We start from the raw sequence: 26,579 nt of genomic DNA on the forward strand, positions 1-26,579 counted from the left end.
TTAACAGTCTAAAAAAAGAATTGCTTGGATAAATGAGAATTGTACACAAACGTGAAAGGCAATCAAGTAAAAAGAATTTGAGTTTCTGCAGAATGGCAGTTCTCTCTATCTCTTTCCCGCTACTTCTCTCTCAATTTCCCTAGTTTTCTATTTTCTTAAGAACGTCCTCTACAGTTTCGGTGGCACTGCAAACATTTTAACGTCACCGAAAGTCAGCTTGATCTTTCAAGTTTCACATAATGGACTTTTTGGCCACCAAGGTTTCACTTGTCGCATCTCTTCATCATTTGGTCCTTTTTCCGCTAGTAAATGAATCTGCTACCTCAAAATACCAATGTTCATATAGAAAGATAAAAGACTAACCAAGGTTTGTATCTCTACACTCCTGTCACACCTCTCCCCATCGAGAATCAGAATAAGGCTGTTTTGTTTTCTCCTTCTGGTACAAAAGAACAGAATCCACATCAATCTTGGTGTTTGGAGATGCTCCATAGACTTTTTTCTGCTTCAATGAGAATTTGAATCTCAGAAGCAATGAATTTGTCATCACTCCAATAGAACTCAAACCCATGAGGGCTCCCGCAATTGACGGTGTCAGTATGGTCCCATTTACTGGCAGTAACATTCCAGCTGCAATTGGAATTCCAACCTGCATTTAGTATACAAGCAGCATCAGATCAAATATTGGAGAAGAGCAAAGCAGAAACTGTTTTTTGCTTATTCAAGTCACAGGAGATGCAGAAAAATTCGCCTAAGCCTTATTTAATGATAGGAGAAATTGCTAAACTGAGCTACATGCAAGACCTTGGAAATAAATTTACCTCACAATTACTGGATTCTATAATTCTGCAGGAATCAAAATGCAAAAGAAATGGTAAGGGTGTGTGCGGACAGTAGGCTTAGAAAGGGTTGAACTAAGCAGTATGTTTTCCAGGCTCAGCCTGGTGAATATCTGCACTGCAGCTTCAGTTTGAGCTGAGTTTTACCAAGTTAGCACACTTCAGAATTCTGTTCTTTTCTATGATTTGTAATCCAAATATTTTGCTTCTCTCTCTCTCTGTTTAAAGATATTTGACTAAGAAACTCTCTCTCTCTCTCTCTCTCTCTCAAGGTGCATGCTTTCAGGATCTGCCATATGGTCCTTTTTTTCCAGAGTGCTGAAACATATGGCTATTGCTTGCATAATGCAAAAAACTCACGATGTTATATGCAAAGGCCCACCAAAGATTTTGCTTCACAGTTTTCATGGTTAGCCTGCTCAGCTCCAGTGCATCAAGCACCTGTACAGAAATAATAAAAGTTAATAACACCACCGCCAATAGGCTTATATGTCCTGAGGTCAGACCTGCTAAATCAAAATCTTTTTTAGCATCAGCTTAGAAAATTAAATTATAATACTGATTATTCAAAACAGTGAGTGGAAACAAGATAGCATGGTTTTGATTTGCTAGATTAGTTCAGATGCATGTTGGATACTTGTTTTGCTAATATATTGCAATGTATGTTGACTTTAGCTTTGAATTTTATCAATCACTTTTACTAGACATGAATCTTGTTATTATGATTAAACAATTAGAAGCGTTATCATCATGTTAATTTAGTAAAATTATTATAAATTTGCTAAAAGTTGCTAAACAATTCACATGTACAGTAGCCGTGACATTTATTTTATGCCCAGTCACAATCCATAACCATGGCTGTACTGTCCTCTCCCATCAACCAGTTGGAGAAAAAAACCAGGAAACTATATTTCATTAGAGCAAATAAATTTGATGGTAATTTTGGCATAGTAATTTGCAATTAACAGTGAGAATCAGCACGACACTCAAATGTTACAAAATAAAAGATGCGTTTCACTCACAAGCACAAATTCTTTCTTTGTGCATAAAATAGGAATTAAGAATTGACATGCTAGGACCTTGCGACAGCAGTTGTGCTTGAGAACCACAAATGCAAAGGCTATGAAACTGGGATGGTATGGGCAAAAGGCTACAAAAGCTGTGCTGTAATGTGGGTTTCAATTACAAGCATACATTCTTTCTTTAAGCATGAAATAGTAATGAAGATTTCACATGCCAGGACTCTCTGGCCACAACAGAGCTTGAGAATGAAAAGCGTGTAGGCTATATGAAAGATGGAAGAGCCATGAAAGACTGTAGGCGGTTAAATGTCAAATAGTAATGAAAGCTTTATAGCTATGGCTAAGAAAATAGAATGCTTTGTTTGAGGCTATCTAATTAAACCTCTCATTTTTTACTATCAGAAGGAACTTTTGGTATATCTTCTTCTACAATTTATATGCATATGAAAAACTTTGAAAAAACGTTTAGAATTTCAAAGTTGATATGGCACAGGAGAACCATAATTATAAGACAGTATCATGCAGTAGAATTACTACATCAAGGACAAATTAAAAACTACAATTTTGGCAGCTAAGAGGATGGATAGGGCATCGTGAGAGAAGGTAAAGCATAGCACCTGGGTTCCAAATCGCTATGCGTTTATGCTTCAAAAGAAAATCCCCCCCCCCCCTCTCACTCCATATACGGACAAGAAGAAAAGAAACAACATTTACTTTTACGACCAAGGTTTAAGATTATGTCCTCCTTTCAAATACCTGTGACAATCTGTTACCCATCAGCACGATAGAGGATACCTCACTAGCAGCTCCAACACCACCTCCCATGGCAACTCCAACATGTGACTCAGCCAAGGCACCTGCATCATTTATTCCATCACCGACCATGGCAACTATGCTCTGATCCTTCTGAAGTTCACTGATGAACCTTTTCTTTTCATCTGGCTTAACTCCAGACAGCACCTGCCATCACAGCATATTTTGAAAGTCATGCATGACATATATTATCCATACTATAAATTTTTTAACATCCCACAAAACCAAATACTCAGCCATATGACCAGTTCTTCAAGCCTGGTCTGTTGGTTGTTGGTTTAGCCTCTTCCAGGAACCTCCAGTCTTTGGTTTGACAGACCGGAACAAGTACTCGAATGCTTGAAACTAAATCAAAAGTAATTTGGCATTTGAGATTTGAATGCTTTCATCTCCACCTCTAGTAAATACAAGATGCTTAAGTGTCCTAAATTCCTAATGCAGTTGCTTAGAAATGAAGCATGTATGATACATGAACCATAAAGAATCTCCTGCTTCCATCATGGTTAGAGGTGATGTTGGGTCTCCATAAAAGGATTTTTGAGCTACAAATGTGAGTGCTAGCATCCATGAGGTAAAGAATCTCCTGCTCACAGCATGCATGTTTATATGAATTTAAATTGGCATGTCTTTCTAAAGCAAAGGCATTCTCAAGGTAAATTATGACTGGCATCACACATTGTCGGGTCTCCTTGAAGCAAAAGGTACTATTAGAGGCATGCGAGTTCCATCTCAATTATTAAAATTGCATAACGAAAAGAACTATAAAAAACTTCAAGGAAGAAGATTCAAATATGAAAAACTACCATAAAATTATTAGATAATTTGGTCATATTCTTCATGACAAAAAGCCTTCTTTTTTCTTTTTTTAGCAGGCTTGTGAATACCCATTTAAGTTCTAATACTTGTAGATTTATATCAAACAAGTGAAAGTGGCGTGGGGTTTGTGTCCATTCCAATTCTATTTGGTAGTTGTTCCAGACAATTTGTGACGCAAACTCCCATCCTTTGGACCAGAGATTTTAAAAAATAATAGAAAACTAAAGCTCCTTACATTCTCTTTTGGAATGCCAACAAGTGAAGCAACATGCTCGGCAGTACTCTTTTTGTCACCAGACAACATGTACACATTTATTCCCTGACAGGACAAGGATTCAACAACTTGTCGAGCATCTTCTCTAATCTGATCTTCAAAGTAGATAAGTCCAGCAAGGGTATTATCCACTCCAACATAGACAACAGACTGATTCTTAAGATCTTCCACTTCTTGAAATGGTTTCTCATCAACTCCATGCCTGCAAAAAAGAAATGCCTCAAAATCATAATTGTAATGTGCCAAAAATATCTAATATGTAGATCCCTATATTGGAGGTGCAAGAATGTCATCTTTAATTGAGTATTCTGATGATACTCATTCCTCATTTGTTTTCACTCAGGTTTACTTTAGAAAACGCTTCTCACATGTAATATGGTTTATCCTTTGAGAAAAACGTTATATGACAGTAACATGAGGCAAGGGAAAAGGACATGGAATGGCATTATGCATGTTTGCTAGCTCATTGATGTGGTCATGGTCAACATTCAGAATCCTGGATCAATGTCATGAAGCATAGCAGGTTTGAATACCTACTGGTATTTAAAATCAAATCATAGCAGAGGTGCTACCACAGTTTGTTGCATCAATGGAACTGTCCAGAATACCAAAAAAGAATGCTGCACTTTCCCCCACTAAAGACCATTTCCTATCATAAATATGGTTTACCATTCTAGAAATTTTAAGTATGACTGCATGGATATGCAATGTGGATAGTACATGGAATTGACACAATGATATGAAATTTTTTTAATCGAGAGATAAAAATCAAAGATCACTAATGAACAAGCAATTATTCATTGATGTGGGCACACATACAATTTAGAATCATAGAATTATCTTAACTTACAGCACTGTGGTACTTTATACAAAGCAACCAACAAGTGAAATACCTTTGAATCCAGTCTAGTGTTCCAATAGACACAACCTTATTCTCAATAGTAGCAACAGCACCAGACCCAGGTTCCTCCATGAATGTTCCATCGGTCACCTGCTACAAATTGCTTTTCTATGAGAAATTTGAGACTACATGTGAAGCAAGATACATCAAACCCCACCATGATGTTTTGGATACACATGGATAAACCAAAATTAGGAAAATATCATTTTATTTCAGATCCGTGAGGGATCCAGAGAAGAGCAAACTTTTAACTTTTTTTTAACTTCTCAACATCAATGGGTACAACTAGTTTTAATGTCTGCAAATCAAAACACACAACTTAAGAACCAAAAAATGGCTGGATCTTTCTCTTTACCTCAATCTTTCCTCCTCTCATGAATAGTTTTATAGCTTTGTTCTGTCTATCTAAACAAAAAGGTTGGGTATATTCCTGAGTGATCAAGGTACAGAAAAGATGAATGGTTTGTTCAAGGCTATCTTGGAAAACATGGAATTCTCCACCAAACTAAATGGTTGGAAACCTAGCTCAAATGGTGTTGTTGAAAGAAAGAATTGACATCTTCTTGAAGTTGCCCCCATCATGTTCATTATGAATGTTCCTAAAGTATATTGGGGGGATGCAATTCTTTCAGTAGCATATGTTATCGATCATTTGCTGTTGAAAACATTAGATTTGAAGGTGCCTATAGATCTTCTTCAAGGTAAATTTTCCCTCCGAAAGTCCTTGGTTGTGTTTTTTTGTTCATATATCTTTAGAAAAACTATAAGTAAACTAGATGCAAGAGCACAAAGATGTGTCTTTGTTGGGTATTCAGCAACTCAAAAAGCCTACAAGTGCCATTATCCACTGGTGCAAGACCAATACTCAGTAAACCAACCAATACGTTATCCAGGAAGGAAGAATCTAAGCAGATCAATCAAGAAGTAAAGAGAAAACAATGAAAAAAGATAAGGGATTAGTAATGGATAGAGCAGAAGGATTGTTCACCCGAGTTCCTTCTTTATTCATTCATTGTTTGTTAAAAAATTTTGTTGTCTTTCTCCATGTACCTCCTGTTGCATACATAGCAGCAGTGCGAAGGAATTTCTTACAAAATGGGAATTCTTAACACCCATTAACCAAGCCATACGTGGCCTCTATAAAAACTAAGAAAACAAAATGTAAACATAACATAAAACATTGCGTACAACTTAAACATCAGTAAATAAAACACTGTTGAATAGATTGAATGTGCAACGGTCAAAAATTATTCCCTCTCTTAGTCTTTTCTCATTCAATTTGAAATCAATTCCCTATAATCATTTTCAATTGCAACAGTTCCCCTTCCATCAAAGCTTCCTTGTCCTCAAGGAAGAATTGAGGAAACCTAAGAGAAAATTCAGCCACAAATTCCCATGTTGCCTCTACTAGTGAAAGTTCCTTCCAATGAACCAGTACTCATGTTGCTGCCTGATCTCTCCTCTTCGTCATCTTTCTGTCAAGTATAGCTTAATGTAGAAGGACAAGGTGGTTGTTGTTGTTGGAAGGTGTGGGCAATGTAGCTTGTCCTTGTGACCCACATGCTTCTTCAGTTAGGAGACATGGAATACAAGATGAGTGGCAGCGAAAGGAGGTAGATTCAGCCTACAAGCTACCACCCCAATTTTCTCCATTACCTAGTAAGGCCTATAGTATTTTGCTGTCAATTTTGGAGATTGTCTCTGAGCAAGTATTTTTTTTAGTTTGTAGACTTGAAATTTAATGTTGTTACATGTTGTAAATAGTATGCAATTAGGAAGTAATGTAGAGCCTAATTGTACGGATTCTAATTAGTCTAATTTCCTAGTATAGGGTTTCTATTTGTCGGTCAGAGTATATCAAGGTATAATTAGCCTATCTATTTATGGAATGATTATACCTGCAAAATTTTGTGATTTGCTATATATTTTGGCTTCCTATTTAGTTAGGTAGAATTGATGTAATTGCTGAGATTCAGCCAAGTAATTAGCTCAAACATGGCTATATAATAATTAGAACACTCACAAAGAGATCATCGAATATAATTGACATGGTATCATAGCCTAAAACTTGAGTTAGGTTTTCTAGGTCAATTCCTTTTGTGATTGTGAGGGTTGTTGAGTCAACTTAGGTTGTTTTCTTTGGTTTCGGGAATCTCTAGAAATTAGAAGTTCATAATGGTGACTTTTGTGGCTGGTTATGCTGGACAAATTGTATTGCACACAATGTCTCTTCTCTTTCTAGGGTAAGCAATTGTGTTGGGCTTGTTCTCTTTGTGTTAGGCTGTTTCGGCTTTTTTGGTTGGTATTTTTATTCTTCTTTCATTGTTGTGTTATGGGAATCATGAATATCAACTCAGATTCTTGTGGTGAGTGGTTCATAGGTAAAAAATATGGTACTTGGAAATTTCAATTTTGTGTATTTGTTATGTGAAAGGAGTTATAGGGCTATATTGATGGAAGTGACCTGGCTCCAACTGAGCTTCCTAAATTGGCTTAGTGGCAGGTCAAAGATGCTAGAGTCATGTCATGGATCTTAGGATCTATTGACCCTTAGATTGTGCTAAATCTGAGGCCATACAAGACTGCTAAAAGTATATGGCAATTTTTAAAGAACTTTTATGATCAAGACAACACAGCACAACGTTTTCAGTTGGAATATGAGATTGCCAAATACATTTAGGGTGACCTCTCCATTCAAGATTATTTTTCTGGATTTCAGAACTTATGGGGCGAATTTACTGACATGGTTTATGATAAGTTGCCTGATGCATCTCTCTCAGTTGTTTAGGAAGTTCATGAATAGAGTAAGAGAGACCAGTTTTTGATGAAATTACAGCTTGAATTCGAGGCAACTCGCTCTAATTTGATGAACCGTGATCCCTCTCCTTCATTGGATGTGTTTTGGAGAATTAATCCAGGAGAAGCAGCGTCTTGGAACATAAGCCAAATTTCAGCAAGATAACATGACATCTAATGTCGTGGCATATGCAGCTCAGCTCTTGGGAAAGGCAGGGATAGAGATATGTGGAAGGTTCAATGCTTCAGTTGCAAGGAGTTTGGGCACACTGCTGCCCACTATTCAAAGAAATCTTGCAACTACTGCAAGAAGCCATGCCATATTATCAAAGAATGTCCTACTCATCCCTAGAACTGTCAAGCTCATGCTTATCAGGATACAACTGGTTCTTCTTCTTCTGTTGGTCCTTCTACAGTTAGAGACCAATCTGTTCTTACTCTAGAGATGGTTCAGCAGATGATTATGTCAGCCTTTTCTGCCTTAGGGCTCCAAGGTAATGGTACTTCTGCATCTCAATCTTGGCTTGTTGATTCTGCTACATCTAATCATATGACTAGATTATCAGACACTCTTTGCAATGTTCACCCTTATCATGGTTCATCTCAGATTCAGATAGCTATTGATGAAGTTGGAGATATTAATTCTTCTTTCAGAAGTGTTTATGCATCTCCTGAACTTTCTACTAGCCTTATCTTCATAGGCCAGTTAGTTGATGATAACTGTGATGTTCATTTTTCTAGTGATGGTTGTCTTATGCAGGATCAGGTGTCGAGTAAGACAATCGCAAAGGGGCCTAAAGTTGGAAAACTTTTTCCATTGCACTTTTCCATTCCTACTTTATCTTTGGCTTGTACGGCAATTAATTCTCAAAGTGAAATATGGCACAAACGTTTAGGTCATCCAAACTCTGTTGTTCTATCTTATATGTTAAGTCCTGGTTTATTAGGCAATAAAGAACATGTTTCTAAAGCTTTGTCATTTGATTGCTTGATATGCAAACTTGGCAAAAGTAAAACTCTCTCATTTCCTTCTCATGGTAGTCGTGCTGAAAATGATTTGATATTGCACATAGTGATGTCTGGGGCATTTCTCCTATGATTCCTCATGCTAAATACAAATATTTTGTGACTTTCAATGATGATTTCAATTGATATACTTGGATCTATTTTCTTCAGTCCAAATCTATCTGAGGTCTTGTCTGTTTTTCAAATATTTGTAACATATATTGAAAACCAATTTTCTACAGGTACTAAGATTTTGAGGTTTGATTCTAGTGGGGAATAGCTTTCCCACGAGTTTCATGATTTCTTACACCATAAAGGAATTGTGTCTCAACGCTCCTGTCCTTATACCCCGCAGCAAAATGGTGTGGCCAAATGTAAAAACTGACATCTACTGGATGTTGTTCGCACCTTATTACTTGAGTCTTCTATTCCTCCTAAATTTTAGGTTGAGGCATTACCTACCGCAGTTTACCTAATTAATAAATTGCCCTCTCAGGTCTTGAATTTTGATTCTCCTTATCTTCGTTTACACCATCAGCATCCTAGCTATCTTAATTTGCACACTTTTGGGTGTGTTTGTTTTGTTCATTTACCGCCTCATGAGCGACACACTTTTTCCCTAGCTTGTTAAATGTGTTTTATGGGTTATAGTATTTCTCACAAAGGCTATGTATGTTATGATCCTAGTTCTAACAAATTTCGTACTTCTTGTAATGTTGTTTTCTTTGAAAATCAATATTACTTTTCTACCCATGTTAAGTCCTTGCCTGAGCTTAGTGTTCTTCCTTGTTATAATGAATTGCCTCCTCTCCTAAATGGCTCAAACCCAGAATTATGTATACTCAACGTTAACCAACTTTGCCCCCTCTCAAGTTTGATACTTCCTCCACACCTAATCCAACGCAATCTGCACCCCCTAAGCATGAAATGGCTCGTTCACCTAGTCCTTGACGCTCTACACGAGTATCACACCCTCCTGATTGGTATGGTTTTAATGCTACTTTAACTTCTATTCCTATTCCTATTCCTACTTGTTTGAAACTGTCATCTTGATGTATCAGTATTGTTATGAACGCACATCTCTTATTCGTTTCCATGCTTTCCAAGAATAATAACATGAAAAACAATAGTGCACTAGATACATATGTACCTTCACATTCTGACAACCAGCAGCCTGTGCAGCTTCTACTATAGCTTTTCCAACCGGATGAATAGTATTTGATTCCACGCCTGCAGCTAACTTCAAGAGTTCAACCTCAGACAACGTAGCATCTGGATTTAGTCTGCATCAAAGCATGGAAATTTGAACTTCAAATCCACAAAAGCAATCACAATTAGCTAAAAACAACGTATCACCTTCAACAGCAGCATACAGCCAAAAACTGTTAAAGGACCTAAATTAAAGATGTTGCAATTTAGTCTTTGAATCAGTCAACATGGTCAAATTAACGATAACCAAAGTAAGAAGTTCAAAGCACTAACTCTTTCTAATGTACATTAATAAAGAGTTGCATAAGTGAAAAATAAATATTCCTGGATTACACAAATTGAACAGGAAAAAGTACTTTAAATGTGCACAATATTTAATGAGAAGTATTTCCAAGATCAACAAGTTTAAGCAGCCGAGTGACAGCATGCAGTTATTATGCAGATAGATTTATTCACCAAGGAACAAACTACTTGCAAATGACATTTGATTTTTTAATGAACTGGTTGCAAGTGCTTAACAACAGCCACAGCTACTTGGATTACGATAAAAAACTGAATCTGCAGTCTGCTACATTTGGAAGCAAGATCACTAGAGGATTAAACCAGTAATTATATAAAAAAAATCTGAAATTTATTTATTTATTTTCTTCCTAGATTGACATGGATAAGAATACTTAAGCAGAAAAACTGCTCATGCTTGTTAGGTCAAAACACATTTTTCAATTAACACAATCTTGAGTTGAGTCAATAAATGTGATCGAGGTAAAAAAGAGAGACAATCCATAACAGATTTTTCATACCGAGGATCTTACATGCTGTCAAAGAACCATCTCAACCCAAAAGCTTAAGCTGTTAGGTGAGGTCCTAGGATATGATTTATATTATTCTCTAACACACCCCCTCAAGTGAAAGCCCTTTGGGCTTGAAACTTGCACAGGCCCACATTACCTTTATGCTTAATTTTTATCAAATAAATGGGGATGGTGAGATTCGAACTCGAGACCATTTGGTCATTAAGGCTCTGATACCATGTCAAAGAACCATCTCAACCCAAAAGCTTAAGCTGTTAGGTGAGGTCCTAGGATATGATTTATATTATTCTCTAACACATGCTAACTGTGAACAAGAAAAAAAAAATCACTCTCATAAATGTGAATTTGATAAGCAAACATCACAAGAAAATAATTTTGATCACCACAATCAGATAATCCCATGATGAAACACAACCTTGAGTTGAATCAATAAATATGATCAAAGTAAAAAAGAGACAGACAATCTGTTACATATTTTTCATGCCAGGACTCTTACATAATAACTGGTAAATCAGGAAAAAAAAAAAACCACTCTTGTAAATGTTAATTTGATAAACAAGCATCACAAGAACAAAATATTGAGCACAAAAATCAGATAATCCCATGATTTAAAGAAAACTTCTCCCGCAACTTAACTGTGAATCTGTAATTTTCATGCCTCCAAGTGGAACAACTTTCGTTACAGCAGGTCTGCCAATTGTTAGGGTTCCTGTTTTGTCAAACACAACAGAATTCACCATTGAGAACTTCTCCAGAACATTTCCTCCACGCAAAAGTAATCCTCTTGTTGCTCCCAACGAAGTTCCAACCTGAAAGAAGAAAAAATATTGAAGCCCATAATCAATCAAAGTCCGACAATTACATCTGGTAACATGATGAAACTGGAGTTCTTCAAGAAGGATATACCAGTACAGCAGTAGGTGTGGCCAGGCCAAGCGCACATGGACAAGCAACAACCTGCATTCAGGATACACGTGCTCACTATTGCATGGATTAAAACAGGCAGAGAAGAGAAGCATTCCTAGACCACAAAATCAATAAGAGATATACAAATCCTTTTTATTCTAAAAAGGTAATCAACAAGATGTTTCTATGGAAACTCCTAGCTTGGAAGTTGAAATATAAGACAAGGTATGCAGTCAAAATGTTGACACAAGTTGCACCAAACCTGGAATTGAGTTGCCACCGTGCTACAAATGTACCATGATATTTGACTTCCAAAGTGATTCTTTCTACAATCATGGCCATCAAATCAAAATTTTATTTTATATAAAAGTTGAAAGCATGGTCCTTTGATCTTTTTGAAATCAAACCTTTGAATCTTTTGACCATCCTTGGCATCATTACAAAAAATGTCTCCATCAGCGAAACAAGGAACTCATTATGAGTAATGTCTTCTAGGTTTTTCAGTGGATAAAATACTATGCTCACACTATATGGCATGATGGATCATTGTTTTTATTTGAAGAAGATTGTTGTAACAAACATTCAGGATAAAAAATTCAGACTCCAAGCATTTTCTTACTTTGATAGAGTTATGTACATGTCTGAATTAATGTCTGTTCAACCCTTAATAACCAACGCAACAATAAAATACAAGAAAGTGACTTGAGAAAATAAGACTAAGAGGAAACTGAAACCAATGGAAACCCAAAGAAAAGTGAAACAGAATTTGTTCAACCAAGCAGAAAATAAGTATGACACAAGTGGGCCAAACATAGATAAGAATGTTATGTTGTATCCATGAGAAGAATGTTGTTAACACGAATACATATGATCTTTTCTAACACGGTTATTGTTTTAGGTTTACTGGAGAATTAGGTACCATACTGAGACTCATACCAAAACACTGCAAGAGAGTTGTAGAGCTAGAGAAATTGGATTTCCTTGGTTCAAAGCTGCAGGTAGGATGCGTGTCCCAAACATGCTCCAGAACACAAATGTAGCTGCTGAAATTGTCATCACCCCATAAGTAAAGTGCCCAGACACCTGATGAAACAAGAAAATAAAAGGAGAGTAAAGTTCTTATGAATGTCTGCATTAACACAAACACATCTCAAATTCCTGTACACTTTCGGTACAAAAACTAAGGCAAGGATTGAGGGGGCAAAGAAGTGAGAAGTAAAAAAAAACAAGCACTGCCAACAAATAGCTTAGAATTGGATAATAGTGGATGATTAATAGAAACACTGCATATAACCCAGTTTTAAAGATTTAAAACACTCGTATATATTGTTCTGACACAAGCATACATGTTTCGAAAACCAAGTTTGTTTCTGAGATCAGTTGACCACGTAGATCAACTTCCCTCCAAAATTGCAAAACATCTAGGCACGAGCTTGTTTGTCTCAGCTTCCCCAGAAACATTGAACACCATCATAACAAAATATACCAAATGTAATTGAAGAAGCAGAAAAGAAACCTTGTCAGCCAAGCGTTGTACTGGAGCTTCCCTGCTCTGTGCTTCTTCCACCAATCGAACAATGTCTCCCATGGCAGTCTCACCCCCTGGTCTTTTGACTTCAATTGTTAGAGTTCCATTGAGGTTTATACTTCCAGCAGATACTTGACTCTAGAGCATTCAAAAATACTCTGTAATTAGTAATATCAAAGCAGGTGCAACTGCTATAATTAATGTAGCACAGGATGGGTGAATTTCTGAAACAAATCATCATGCAAATATGCAGCACTGCTACATGATGCCGTCAGAGAATATTCATTGGTTGCATGTAACTGGAGAATAATACCCCAGGTAGTTTGGTTACTGGCAATGGCTCCCCTGTGAAACTCGACTCATCAATGGTGCTTCTACCAGCTGTGACTGTTCCATCTGCTGGAACACGATCCTAAAACAACACAAGAATGCATGTCAAGGGGATCATGTATACAAAATTTATGCAGCAGGTAACAAGTTTCTCAACCTCCGCAACATAATTGAGAAGCCCAAGGAGAAATGGGGAAAAAAGTAAGCAAAAAAGAAAGAAAGAAAGCCTATTGAAAAGCAAGACATTTGTCATAGAAATAGCATCTCACGAAGCCCAAATCTATAAAGAGCAGGTTATTAAACAAGACATTTAATGTGTGAACTCATAAAATGAGAAAATTAATATTAATATTAAAGGTGCTAGTGTTACATGAAGAAAAGAGACAGTCCTATACTTACACCAGGTAGGACAACAATTTTGTCTCCAACAGAGAGGCTGCTGCAAGGAACTTCAACAATTGAGCCCAGGTCTTTTGCATCACCATTGACCACAAGACGAGCTTTTGTAGGTAAAACACTTAGGAGTCCAGTCATATCACTGGTTGCTTTAATTTTAGCTCTTTGTTCAAGATTCCTTCCTAGCAAGACAAAAGCTATTAACATAATCGGTTCCTCAAAGAATGCCTTCCAACCCTGCTTCCAAAGAACCCATTGACAGGATTAAAGTGTCAGCAGATAATCTCTAAATAGACCAATCACCCATTTAGAATACAATAAGTAAGTTGGTTCTTAGAAAATAAAATAAATAATATGATCTTCAATTATGCACAGGAATAGTTAAATCAAAAGCTTCACAGAAGAATCACTTAATAAACAGATCCCATGACTGTTAAATCAAATAGTAGCAACATTTGCATCTACTCAAGTTCAGCGAATATGCCTGTTAAAAGTATTATGTAGTAGATTCATATGCACCAGTTAGGAGAACTCCAGAATAATATTGCAATCATGTACATTATGTTATTCTTATTTTGGATCAACACACAAGTCGTCAGGAACCTGATTTACATGGGTAAAGAAACAGTAAGTTATGAAGTGGAAACAATTTTTAAAGTTTTTTACACCATGGCATAAACCCAAATTCAAAAAAACATTCAAATTTTGCAAAATGATAATGGTCAAGAATATTTCAAAACCATTTTAGGCAACTTTTTTCATGAAAAAAGAATTGTTCATCAAAGCTCACGTGTTGACATCCAAAACAAAATGGTATGGTTGAACAAAAAAATAAACACGTATTGGAAGTAGCTCGGGTATTACCTTTACCAATCAAGTACCTAAATACCTTTGGGGTTAAACTGTTCCTATTGTTCATATCTCATAAATAGAATGCCTAATGAGATTTTACGCTTTGAAACACTTTCAACGTTTTTCACAAGTTTTATCCCACAAATCAGCTTTCCTTTTCTTTGCCACTAAAGATATTTGGTTGTACTGCTTTTATTCATATTCAAAGTCATAATCAAGGAAAGCTTGAACCCCAAGCCAAAAAAATGTGTTTTTGTTTGTTATGCTCTCACTCTAAAGGGAATAAATGTTTTGAACCCAACTCAACAGAAAAATGTTTGTACCAATGGATGCTACTTTCTTTTTAATTATATCCTTACTTCACGCCTCATCTTCAGAGAGAACCAAAACAAAGATTTGGTTATGTTTCATAATTTTTTTCATGGTAACAACTCATAATATAATCTTTCTTCAACTATGATCATTCAACCTGAAACACAAATTGTGAACCAAGTCCTTTAAATACTGAAAAGTCAGGTCTTCCTATAATGTTTCATGATCCTAACAAAAGAGAAACAGAAACAAGAACCACAACATTAATACCATTGATGTTGTCTACTCACAACAGAGGCCACCCTGAAAGAAAGATTCATCTAATCCCTTGCACTACCCAGAATCCATAAACCCCTCCAGGTAATATCCTCAGTAAATCTATACCTCAAGATAAGCCTATTTCAACTTCGAGTTTTGAGTCTTTAGTTATGAACCAAAGTCTAGTTCTAATCATGAGTCCAGTGATTGTGATCTTCCCGTTGTTATCTTTAAAGGTGTGAGGTCTTGCACCCAACATCCATTGTCCAATTATGTGTTGTATGAAAATCTCTCACATGTTTTTCGTGCTTTAACCTCACAATTGTCTTCTATGGAGATTCCTAATACTATACATGATGCTCTAAAAGTTCCTGAATGGAAGGATGTTGTATTTGAGGAGATGAAAACTCTTGAAAAAAATAGCACATGGGAGTTAGTTAATCTACCAAGAAGAAAGACAATTGTAGGGTGTGGTGCAAATGGCTATTTACAGTTAAGTATAAATCAATATTACAATTAAGTATAAATCAAATGGCTCCCTAGAATGATATAAAGCTCAATTGGTTTCCAAGGGATTCACACAGACCTATGGAAAATTGCTCCAGTCATAAAGCTCAACTCTGTAAGAGTTCTATTGTCAGTTGCAGTTAATTGTGACTACCTGCATTATTCAATGGGGACCTAGAGGAAGAAGTTCACATGGATGCACCTCCAACATTTTGTGTAAATTTTGGCACAAATATGTGTAAAATGAATAATAAATCTTTTATATGGGTTAAAACAATCACCAAACGCTTGGTTTGAAAATTCAAAAAAATTCACTCAATTTGTTAAAAGTCAAGGGTATACTAGGACAAGGTGATCAAACAATGTGTATAAGACATTCACAAGATGGGAAGGGGAAGAGAGCAATATTGATTATGTACATAGACGATATAATTCTTATTTGGGATGATGTTCTTGAGATGAACCGATTGAGATCTTCCCTCTCATCAACATTTGAGATTTAAGGATTTAGGGTCCCTCAAGTATTTCCTTGGAATGGAGATTGCTAGATCAAAGAAGGGGATTGTTGTCTCCTAACAGAAGTATGTCCTTGATCTTCTTAAGGAGTTTAGGTGGTTGTAGACCAGCAGACACTCCAATAGATCCCAATCAAAAACTTGGAGATGACATGGAAGGTAATCTAGTGAATACAACATAGTATCAAAAGTCGATGGAAAAAATGATTTACTTATCACATACACGTCCCAATATTGCATTTGCTTTGAGCTTAGTAAGTCAGTTCATGCACTCAACTACACAAAACATCTTAAAGCAGTTTATCATTTTATCAGATTCTCAGATACTTGAAAAGTAAATCAGGCGAGAAGTAGTGTTGAGGTAGAATTTAGGGTTATGGCTAATGGAGTTTCTGAAATGTTATGGCTGGAGAGAATTCTTGAAGAGATGCGAATGCCTGTGAATATGCCAATAAAGTTGTATTGTGACAACAAAGTGGTTATAAGTATTGCACATAATCCAGTAAAACATGATCATTGTACAAGGCATGTAGAGATTGACAAACACTTCAAAAAAAAAGATTGATAGTGGAGTTCGGTTCATGCATTTTGTTCCTACTACCCAACAAATAGTTGATATCTTCACCAAGGACTTTTTAGACCTAGATTTGAGCTTTGTAAGCAAGTTGGGCATGATAAATATCTATGCCCCAACTTAGGAGGGGGTGTTAGATTTATAGGAAATAAAATAGGACATGATATTGAAAATAAAATATGGAATTACTGTTTCAGATTTTTTGGAGTTTATGTTTCCTTTTCGAGCCTAGAAATCTGCTCTTTATTTTTTGATTTCCTAATTTTGTGGCCTTCCTGATTTGGTGGCTTCCTCTGCTATTTATCTTGTAACCAGAATTATTGAAAGAATAAGAAAGAAAATTCTTCTTCTTCCAAAAACCTACACAATAAAACTTTTAAAAGCCAAAGGAAATATCAAAGAAAAAGACAGAAAAAAAAAAAAAAAACCAAGCTGCATATACACTTCACACTTGCATGAAAAATTTTTACTTCCAGGTCACCTACTTAACACTGCAATTTAGTTCTAGAAAAACACATGCAACGAATTTTATGTCATAAAGCACATAAAGCAAAAGCATAAGAAGTAACCAGCACAGCTACCATTAAAGAAAAAAAGATAAACATTGAATCCCAAATGGAACTAGAAATGTATTCGAATAGGAAATTTGACTCACCAGCTTTGGTATTAATGCAGCTAATGAGCTAACAGCAAATGAGGATAATGCCCCAAGACCTACTAAAGTGTTCATATTTGGAGCCCCCTTAGAAAGGCTTTTAACACCATCAAGAATAAGTTGACGCCCAGGACCAAGCAATGTAAACAAAGACAAAGACACATGGAATCCTACAGAATGAAACACATGGATCCATGGAGGCTTAGCGGTAAAAATATGAGAAACATGACCAAGGAGGCATACAGCACAGAGAGCACAAGAGACAGCAAGCTGATGACCTACAAAAAAGAGCAATGAGCATGATTTCTTGATAGATGAATCATCAGCATATAAAGTTTTAACAAAATTTTTAATCTCTGCAGTAATGTGTATGAGGATATTTACTGCTTTCTTTTAGGCGATCACGCTTTTCATCCATTTTCTTTTCAAAAATTTTGAAGAAATTCTGCCTTCCAGCATCTGTACATAAACAACCATTCAAGCAGCAAGGATGTTAAGCGTATTCCACAACAAGGGTAGAAACATGTTAAGCAAATGAATAACAAAACCAATCCTCATAATGGAGATTAAAGGCTATCGAAATTAATAAGTCTATACATCAAGCTCTGAGTTGGCTTAAAAACTTGGTCACTTGAAAAATAGCAGCAATGTATGGAACTTGGAACTCGTTTCATCAGATTGGAACCTAAAAGGCAACGAGGCAGAAAGTGTAGGATTCATTACTTATCAATAAAAAGATTTATCATGTGCCGTTTATTAATAAACTTATTAGCAAAAGAAAAACAAAAGCCCAAAAAAGGACTAGTGCACCCTGTACAAGCAAAGTATGAGCACCTACATTAAATTAAAAAATAATAATAATAATAACGAAGCAGATTCTTATCCTCAAGCATCAAAAGACAGTTGAAAGAATCCCCTAAAAAATCACATTACTGAATCTACAAACCCACAGAACAATTTAGTCAGTATCATGTTACACTTTACTAGTACTTACTCATAAGGATATCCTCTCCAGAAGCTCTTGCATTTTTCTCTAACCCAAACCAGACACCCCTCTCAAATAAACTAGCATAAACTGAACTAGACCAAATGGTGAAAGAAACATTTCCCCTATTTCTCTGGCCACTGCACGATGACCAAGTAACTCATCAACTGATTCTACAGAATTATAAATGTACTACACCAATTCAGTATAAACTTTTTCATCTGTGAAAATTTTGCACATGTTGAAATATGAGAAGAGATCTTTGTCCACACCAAAAACAGAAAAAGGAAAAGCAGTCTGCCATGCTAATCTTCCAATGGAACATACTGCCTTCATAAATACAATACACAGTGATGAGATTTAACCTCAAAGCAACCATTTTTTTTGTTAGGCCAATAATATAGCATATCTTCCCTGAGGCAGCACCACAGTGATAAATGGAAACAGAAGCATCCACCATTAGGTAAGACATGCTATATTACGAAGTATACTATTCTCTCAATTATCCTAAATAAATTTAACAAGGATATCAAATTTCCAAGCACTTTTACATGACATTTAAATGATAGCAAGAGAGTGGATGGGTCACAATGTCTATGAAATCTGTAATGTATAAACCAACAAATTAAAGGGTCTCTAAAAAATTACATAGTATTAGAGAAGAGAGAGATAAGAAACACTTAGCATCCTTATCTTGAGTTAAGAAGATGCAATCAACTAAAGAACCACAATAACATATCAATGGACAAGAAGGTGCGGTCTTAAGATCAAACCGTTGTAGTGAAAAATAAAATTTATAGCTCCAAAACATCTAAACATCACAAGCAGAAAATCACAAGTTGTTTAAAGCTCAACTGAAGACGGGGTGAGGAAAATGTAGACATAGTGCTTAGTAGTTTGTTCAGATTTATATTCTAACTCTAGGAATCCATGCATTTGTTTACAGACTTTGTCTAGTGACTGTAAGAAAATACTGTTTGCAATCTCATTTTCTGGACATGCTCACAAAAATTGTTTGACAAGTAATCTATAATCCCCCTATTACAATAAAAATAAGCCATATCTAAAACAACAGTGGAAGTGAAAAGAACGATTCAATTCCCTAAACCAAAATTTTTACCATATTCAGCAATGACAACCATGAACAAATTATTTGTTTTTATTACCAGTCATAATCCAACTAGGCAGCATAATCAAACGAGATGATGTACTACTAAATCTTATTACTATACACAGATAATAAGTGCAAGGAAAACACTCCATGAACCTAGCAACCTAGACCACATTCTCAAAAACAAACAATGAAGCGGAATTCAATGAGTTCTTTACAAGGCTAAACTAAATTAAAAGTTATACTTCCATTGGCTACAATGTAAAACTGCACTTTTACAAACTATAAAACAACTAACTAGGCCAATGAAAGGCTGATGCCTGGCATTTAACATTGCTGAATAGCTACAAAAAAGCATATTCATCAACTGAAAACATTTACGAGATGTCTGCTTTTATGAAAATTTGTTCAAAGTTCTTAAAAAGTTACTATGAACAAAGATGCTTGCTTGCCTACTGCGTCTTAAAATTGGTTTTGGTATATTTATGTTCTAAATAACCCAATGGAAATTGTTTTGTCAGTGACTCCAAAGGTGCTTCCAGAGAAGTGATAATAAAAACAAGTTTTTAAAAGCAAAGAGAAGAAAAGATTACTCAAAAGATTGTTTTGTGTTTCATTAGCATGATTAGGAATACAAAAAACTGAAATAGAACAAAATATGGCCACAATATTCTGTACCGATAGACATCTAAGAGCTGTGGTGGCATATAGAATCAGGCAGATAAACTTTCTGACAAAGTAAAAAATCATATAATGAACGTGATCGAAGTTCCCAGATACACAACTAATGCTTTGCAAGATACAAGGAGAATTGTATCAGACTTTGCAAAGTAACAAAAATACAAGGCAGTGAACTTTCCCTCTAATTCTGTAAAATACAGTAATACACCATGTTCCCAGAATAGCACACATGATCACTGCCATGTCACTTTCTCTTGCACGTGAATACAATCAACCTTTATAAATGAATATCCAAGTCTCTCAATGTTAGTTAAATCAATGACAAATTCAGATTGTGCGATAACAAATCCTCCAAAACAAATGTCTCCCAAGCACCAGAATTTTTCTCTCTTCAACCAATCCACCACAAGCTGTTGAGATTTACCTATTGAAGGGAGAAATCATAATATTAATTAATACTTCTATAAGTGTCCTTTCTAATCCAATATAATGGAGAAGATTTTTGTAAGATTCTTCTGAAGCAAGCAAGTCACCGTGAAATTGAAACTTGATGAATTAGTGACATACCATAAAGAATTATGGTCGCTCCTCACAAGAAATCTTTAGCATTTCTACATTGAAATATCTCCTTCGGTAGCTCCCTGACCTGCCACTAGCCCACCAAACTTCACATAAATCATACTGAAACTCTGGAAGCATGGGAGTGTCACTCTGCGTTAAGATTTCAGGGTCTTCCTGCATTATTTAGGCAACCTCTCGCTGGTATGGTAAGTTTAGTCCTATATCAGTTTGGGAAGCTACTTTAAAATGCTTGGTCTGATTTTTATCGACCAAATGGACAATTGGCTGTTTCAAAGAGTGGAATATTCAGTGTTCACTTTTTTGCACGTTATCCACAAGCAAGAAAAACTAATTTAATATTACTTCTTGATTGATTTCTTGATTATTATTTTTTTGTGTTCTCTTGTTTTTCCTGTCAAAGGCAATCAATCTCTCATTTGTTATCTTGAGCACTTGGGTGATACCAAAGTATTAGAATCTCAAACGCCATATGCAAGCATGTGAGAAATACCGCAAAATTAAAGTAACATCAATAATCTAATAGTGACAGCGCTGATTAATCTGTAACAATCACGGAATGCACGAAAGGGGCAAAGTAAATATATTCAATAGCTCATTACACATCTCAACTAGAGGGAGGAGTCTAATCACAACAATAATGATGATGACCACTACAATGATGGTGATGTGATGGTTTACCTCGAAGGTTAGACATGAAACCACAACTGGTCAGATGCTTTGCAAGTGCCTCGCCGAGCTCTTTCTGCCAGTTGGGTACAACTTTTGCTTCAGATACTGGCCACACTATTGCAGTCTCTGTAGCGAGATTGACACTAGCAGAAGATACTTGCGGCTGTCCATCAAAAGAACATAGATGATGATTAAAGAAAACAAATTGGAAGCAGAAAGGGGATGCACTGATTCTTTTTGTGCTTCGTGTCTCAAATATTTCATAAATTAAGGATAATTCTGCCAAACTTCTTAAGAACCATCACTAAAAATACTTCTCCAACTGAGCTTTTTACTCACATTCCTAAGTTTTGTTTTGTAAGACATGCAAATGAAGCAACAAAAAAATAATTTCATTGTCCAAAGAAAAAATCAAAGAAAAGAAAATGGAATCTTACTTGACTTTCAAGTATTCTTTTGACACTAGCTGCACATCCCCCACACGTCATTCCCTGCCAGCACAGCAATGGTGTTTTAGCTTTTCTTTTCTTTTCCTTTTCCCCCCCAAGAATCGTAAAATAGTAATGATTATTTGATATAAAAACAAAAACCAGAGTTTGTTTTAGACTTCTTACTCCAACATCAAGTATGATAACGTCCGGCGACAGCGCCGAAACCTCCTCCGCGCCCACCGCTCCCGCAACCGAGTTCGACTCCGCGTCACCACCGTCCGATCCACCACCTCCTCCGCCGCTGCCAAACTCTCCGCCACCTCCGCCGCCGCCGCCGGACGAGGTCCCGAAGGACGCCGCGGAGCTGGAAACGCATTCCAAACGGCGACGTAGCAACGGGACCACCGTGCACAGAAAAGGAGACGAAGCAAGGGCGTCGTTGTTGTGCGAGCAGATGGAACTGAGTCGGAGAGTGCCGCGTTGGGACGAGGAGTGGCGGAGAAAGGAACGAGCATTGTGAGTGATGAAATGACGGTTGACTTTGGATAAGGTGAAGAGAGGCAATGCCGTCGCCGAGATAGCCAATGCAGAGTCCATTTTTGAACAAAATCTCTCTTCAGTCTTCTCTAACCCCCTCTCTATAATCTATATCTATGAATTACAGCTAGCGCTATCTGCACGTTTATTTCATTCATCTGGATTTGGACACGAGGCGATGCAGCCAGCACATTTTGACTGAAGTGGGAGTCTGGTCAAGATAGTATTGATTGGTGTCTTTTTATTTATTAGCACGTGACATCCTTATTTATTATCAAAATAGGCTGGATTATTAATTAATTCTTAGTATTTATTCTCAGGAAAAAAAAAAAAAAAAAGGTTCTGGGTTACCGTCCATGCTCGTCCTTTTGTGTTTAAATGTTCCCGGTAGAATATTGATATAATTCTCTTTCTAAAATTAAAATTAAAATAATAATGTTTAATATTATAAAATTATTTTGAAACGGGGTTTGCATTGTATTTTTAAAAAATTTAATTTTTTTTACTAAAATTTAATATAATTTGTATATTTTAGATCGTTTTGATGTGCTGATATCAAAAATAATTTTTAAAAAATAAAAAAATCATTGACATGCATTTCAGTACGAAAAGTTATTTGAAAAGCAACCACTATCTCACTGTCAAACATACTTTGTACTTAAGTTCACGTAATAGCTTCAAAAAAGAATTAAAAAAAAAGTAAAATTAAAATTAAATTAAATTAAAAAAAACTAAATAACATGTCAACACACTCTTATGTAGTATTTGGTATATCAAATAATATTAAGTGAATTGAATTTAATTTAATTTGGCTTCGCTGCTCTTATATTTAGACTAGACTTGACAATTTATTATACTATGTGTTTTATAGATTTTGGACTAGATATAACATCATATTATAATAAACTCATGTTTTCTCTAGTGTTTGGAATGTAAATTATAACAAGTATTTTAATCTAAAAATATTTTTTATTTTATTTTAATGGATAAATATATTTTTTAAGAAAATCATTATCAGAGTTTATTTAAATATTATTTTATTTTGAATAAAATCTAAAAAATATATTAATTAACACTTATGTTAATAATGAATTAACTAATTTAAAAAAAAAAAAAAAAAAACCTCGTGTCTCATTTCTTCTCAGCCAAACGTCACCAAAATGAGAGTAAATAGGACAATAATGACTCTGTCTAGACTGCCTTTGACAGCACCCACTACATAATTGAATATTCTTTTAACAATAACAGCGAGACAACTGGCACCCACATGGGATCAATTAGTTTTTGAAAAAAAACATAAAGGGAAACTGTAAATTTTGGAGGAGCAAGAAGAGGAAGTGGAGGAGCAAAGGAGGAGACTTTTGGCTAAAGCTTTGCTTAAGACAGCACTAGAGAGCCCTGGTGAGGAGGAGGATGAGGAGATCGGAAAGGAAGACCAGAACTCGCTTTTGGTCGGGATTATTGGTCCTCCAAATGTTGGGAAGTTTGCCTTGACTAATTTTGGATGTTTCTATGTCTACTGGCTCATCCCCTCTCTCTCTCTCTCTCTCTCTCTCTCCATCGTGAGCTTGGGGAACTGTGGGAGAGTTGATGGCTGGTCTGTTAGTGGTTACTGGCGAGAGCTATGTTGTTGAAAAAGAAAAAAATTTGAAACGCAAAAAAATATATATAATAAACTAAAAGAGGTTTTTTTATTATTAATTTTCAACTCTTCATTGAACACTGTGGATTAGAGTTGTATTTTTTTTAATTTAATTTTAAAATTTTTATTATGTGTCATTTAGTTCTTTTATATCTAAATTATTATCTAATTATATTTTTAAAAAACATAGAAAGTTGAACAGAAAAATATGGGACTAAAATGAAAAGGTAGAGTAGAATAGATGGCGGATTTGAAATCTATTTCAAAATTTTATTTCACTCCCTTATTTTTTTGAGCTATTAGGTCACCGGTCCATGTAATTTTTAAAAATTCAATTTTGATATTAAACTTTATTTTTCAGTATTTTTTTAGGTAGGAGGAGAGAAAGAGTTATTGGAATGAATTCCAATGTAGAGAAAGGAAGTTGTCATTAGTGTCTATTTATACCATTAAAATGGTCAATTTTTAGGTTGGGTTGTTTTTACCTTGAACGTGTCTAAAAAATATATATGAGCTCGGGAATATTTTGAATTTCAAGTTGATTTTTTATGTTTTTGAATGTCATAGGTTGGTTTAACAAGGTTTTTAAGATGATTTTCTAGGTACTTTATTTGTCAAAAAATGAGTTTATTTGTCAAAAAATTTGAGACCTTATTTTTACGACAACTACAGTGGTTAGATTCTAAGTATTAAATAGCGCATCATTTTTTAAATGATTAAAGTAGATCACATGTCATCTACCTCGTTAAATTTTTTTAAAAAAAATAAAGGTCTACATGCTTGTGTCTAATCCTATTAACCTGCCTATACATCATTGCTTGATTGGCTAGTCGTTATGCCTAACTTACTAGACACAACTACATTTGGCCTAATTCTACTCTTTTAAAGAAAATTATTTTTTTAATTAATGTCTTATTATATATGTATTTATTAACTAATTTCTTGGTATATGATTTAACTAATACGAGATGACATGCCCGCGCGCTGCCGCGGGCTTATAAAACAAATGTATTTGATAGTGTTATAATTGTGAATCAGCGCTAGATAAGTAATAGAAATTAAAGGTATGATGGAGCAAATATTTTATGATAAAAAAAAATTGTGTTGGTGATCCAAAACTTAAAGACTGAACAAAATGATTTGTAGTAATTTACAATGTTTTGTGAGAAAAGATACAGTGCTTTCGCAACATGATTTAGCTTTTCAGTTAATAAAAAGAAAAAAAATTACAAAGCTAAATTCTCTACCAACTTAATATTAAAAAAAAACCAACAAAGATATTTTTGGAAGGAAAAAAAACCCATGAGAAAAAACGTTGCAGTAAGTGACAATGTTTTGTGAGGAAAACTATAACGTTTTTCCCAAATAAAATAAAATAAAAAACCATTTAGAGAAATATTATAGCAATCCACAGTGTTTTGTGAGAAAAACTACAACGCTTTCCTCATATGATTTAGTTTTATTGTAATTATAATTCTTAACCAACTCAATATTTAAAAAAAATCGACAAATATAATTTTGAAAAAAGTCACAAAAAAATCACATGGAAAAACACTGCAACAATTCACAGTATTTTAAAGAAAAAAATTATAAAGCTAAATTCTTAATCAGCTCAATATTAAAAAAATCGACAAATATAATTTTGAAAAATAAAGAAATAAAATAGAAAAACTAAGTGGAAAAACATCATAGCAATCCATAGTATTTTAAAGAAAAAAATTACAAAGTAAAAATTTTAAAAGGTAAAATCAACAAAAAAAATTTTGAAAAAAAAATAAATGACAAAAAAGAAAACATAAGAAAGTTGAAAAAAAATTGAAAAAAAAACAAAAGAAAAAAGAAAAAAGGGAAAAGCTAAAAAAAAAAAGGGGAGAAGAATCATTGTGGATTACTGTTGTAATCCACAGTGTTTTGTGTGTAGGGGAATAGTAAATCCCCCACACGATTTAGTATATTAGTTAATATTTCTCTATGATTTTTTTGCTTATTTAGCCTATTTTAGATTATAATTGTTTTTTTTTATGATATTGGGAGTTTTTAATTTTTAAAAAGATTAATATGATTCATCTATGGTTTTTTTTTAAAAAAAATAGATTAAATGTCTTTACTATAAACAATATTAATTTTTTATAAGATTTTTAATTTGTGTAGCTTTGTATGACATTTTTTTCTTTTATTTTATTCAATAAATTTTAGGTGTGTGTCAATTTCTATTACAAATTTATTTTGACAAACAAATTCATTAAACACAACCGGGTAAATTATCCATGTTGCAATATTAATATTTTGATCTACATTTGTCTTCTAATTTTTTAAATCTCGTTTTTGTTTGTTGATGAGGATTTGTTTTTCATTTATTTATGTAATGATTATTGATTTGTTTAGTTAAATGCATGCATAAGTTTTTTTATTTACATCTAGTTATTTTTTTATGTAAAAAAACACGTTGAAAAAATCAACATGTTTAATTTCTTTTAATTATGTTTTGATGTTTTAGATTTGATTCTTATTTTTATTATTATTATTATTATTTCCTTGATCCTTTTATAAAAGTTTCATTGTTTTTAATTTTATCATTCAATCCAATTTTATAGTGTTTTTTTTTTCATTTCGATATTCAT

At 34.7% G+C, this 26,579-nt stretch overlaps 1 protein-coding gene across 4 annotated transcripts; it reads right to left on the reverse strand.

Moving 5' to 3' along the window:
• On the reverse strand, positions 1-22,536 carry LOC133669649 (copper-transporting ATPase PAA1, chloroplastic-like). Of its 4 annotated transcripts, XM_062089871.1 has the most exons (17): positions 21,963-22,536; positions 21,786-21,839; positions 21,358-21,511; positions 17,705-17,779; positions 17,321-17,598; positions 13,651-13,884; positions 13,235-13,333; positions 12,910-13,059; positions 12,330-12,476; positions 11,394-11,444; positions 11,124-11,296; positions 9,617-9,749; positions 4,658-4,755; positions 3,726-3,966; positions 2,618-2,821; positions 1,200-1,280; positions 1-649 (listed from the first exon to the last, which is right to left on the reverse strand). In XM_062089871.1, the coding sequence occupies exons 1-17, from the start codon at positions 22,374-22,376 to the stop codon at positions 389-391; spliced, it is 2,847 nt and encodes a 948-aa protein (XP_061945855.1). In that variant the 5' UTR covers positions 22,377-22,536; the 3' UTR covers positions 1-388. The 4 variants fall into 4 exon arrangements, with proteins under 4 accessions (XP_061945855.1, XP_061945868.1, XP_061945862.1 ...); XM_062089884.1 differs by lacking the exons at positions 1-649; positions 1,200-1,280; positions 2,618-2,821; ... (9 more) ...; positions 17,321-17,598; positions 17,705-17,779 and adding exons at positions 20,144-20,521; positions 20,665-20,743 and having other exon boundaries at positions 21,963-22,532; XM_062089878.1 differs by lacking the exons at positions 1-649; positions 1,200-1,280; positions 2,618-2,821; ... (9 more) ...; positions 17,321-17,598; positions 17,705-17,779 and adding exons at positions 20,144-20,521; positions 20,665-20,749 and having other exon boundaries at positions 21,963-22,532.
• Between the last annotated feature and the right edge of the window lie 4,043 nt (positions 22,537-26,579).

Source organism: Populus nigra, chromosome 1 (genome assembly GCF_951802175.1).
Source record: "Populus nigra chromosome 1, ddPopNigr1.1, whole genome shotgun sequence".
NCBI lineage: Eukaryota > Viridiplantae > Streptophyta > Magnoliopsida > Malpighiales > Salicaceae > Populus > Populus nigra.

Excerpts from the sequence above, each read along its gene's own strand:
- LOC133669649 (XM_062089871.1), bottom strand. The coding sequence starts at position 22,376 with ATGGACTCTGCATTGGCTATCTCGGCGACGGCATTGCCTCTCTTCACC. Across the intron at positions 13,885-17,320 it reads CTGCATTAATACCAAAGCTG|GGTTGGAAGGCATTCTTTGA; the intron begins GTGAGTCAAATT and ends CTTTGGAAGCAG. Across the intron at positions 1,281-2,617 it reads TGGGTAACAGATTGTCACAG|GTGCTTGATGCACTGGAGCT; the intron begins GTATTTGAAAGG and ends ATTTCTGTACAG.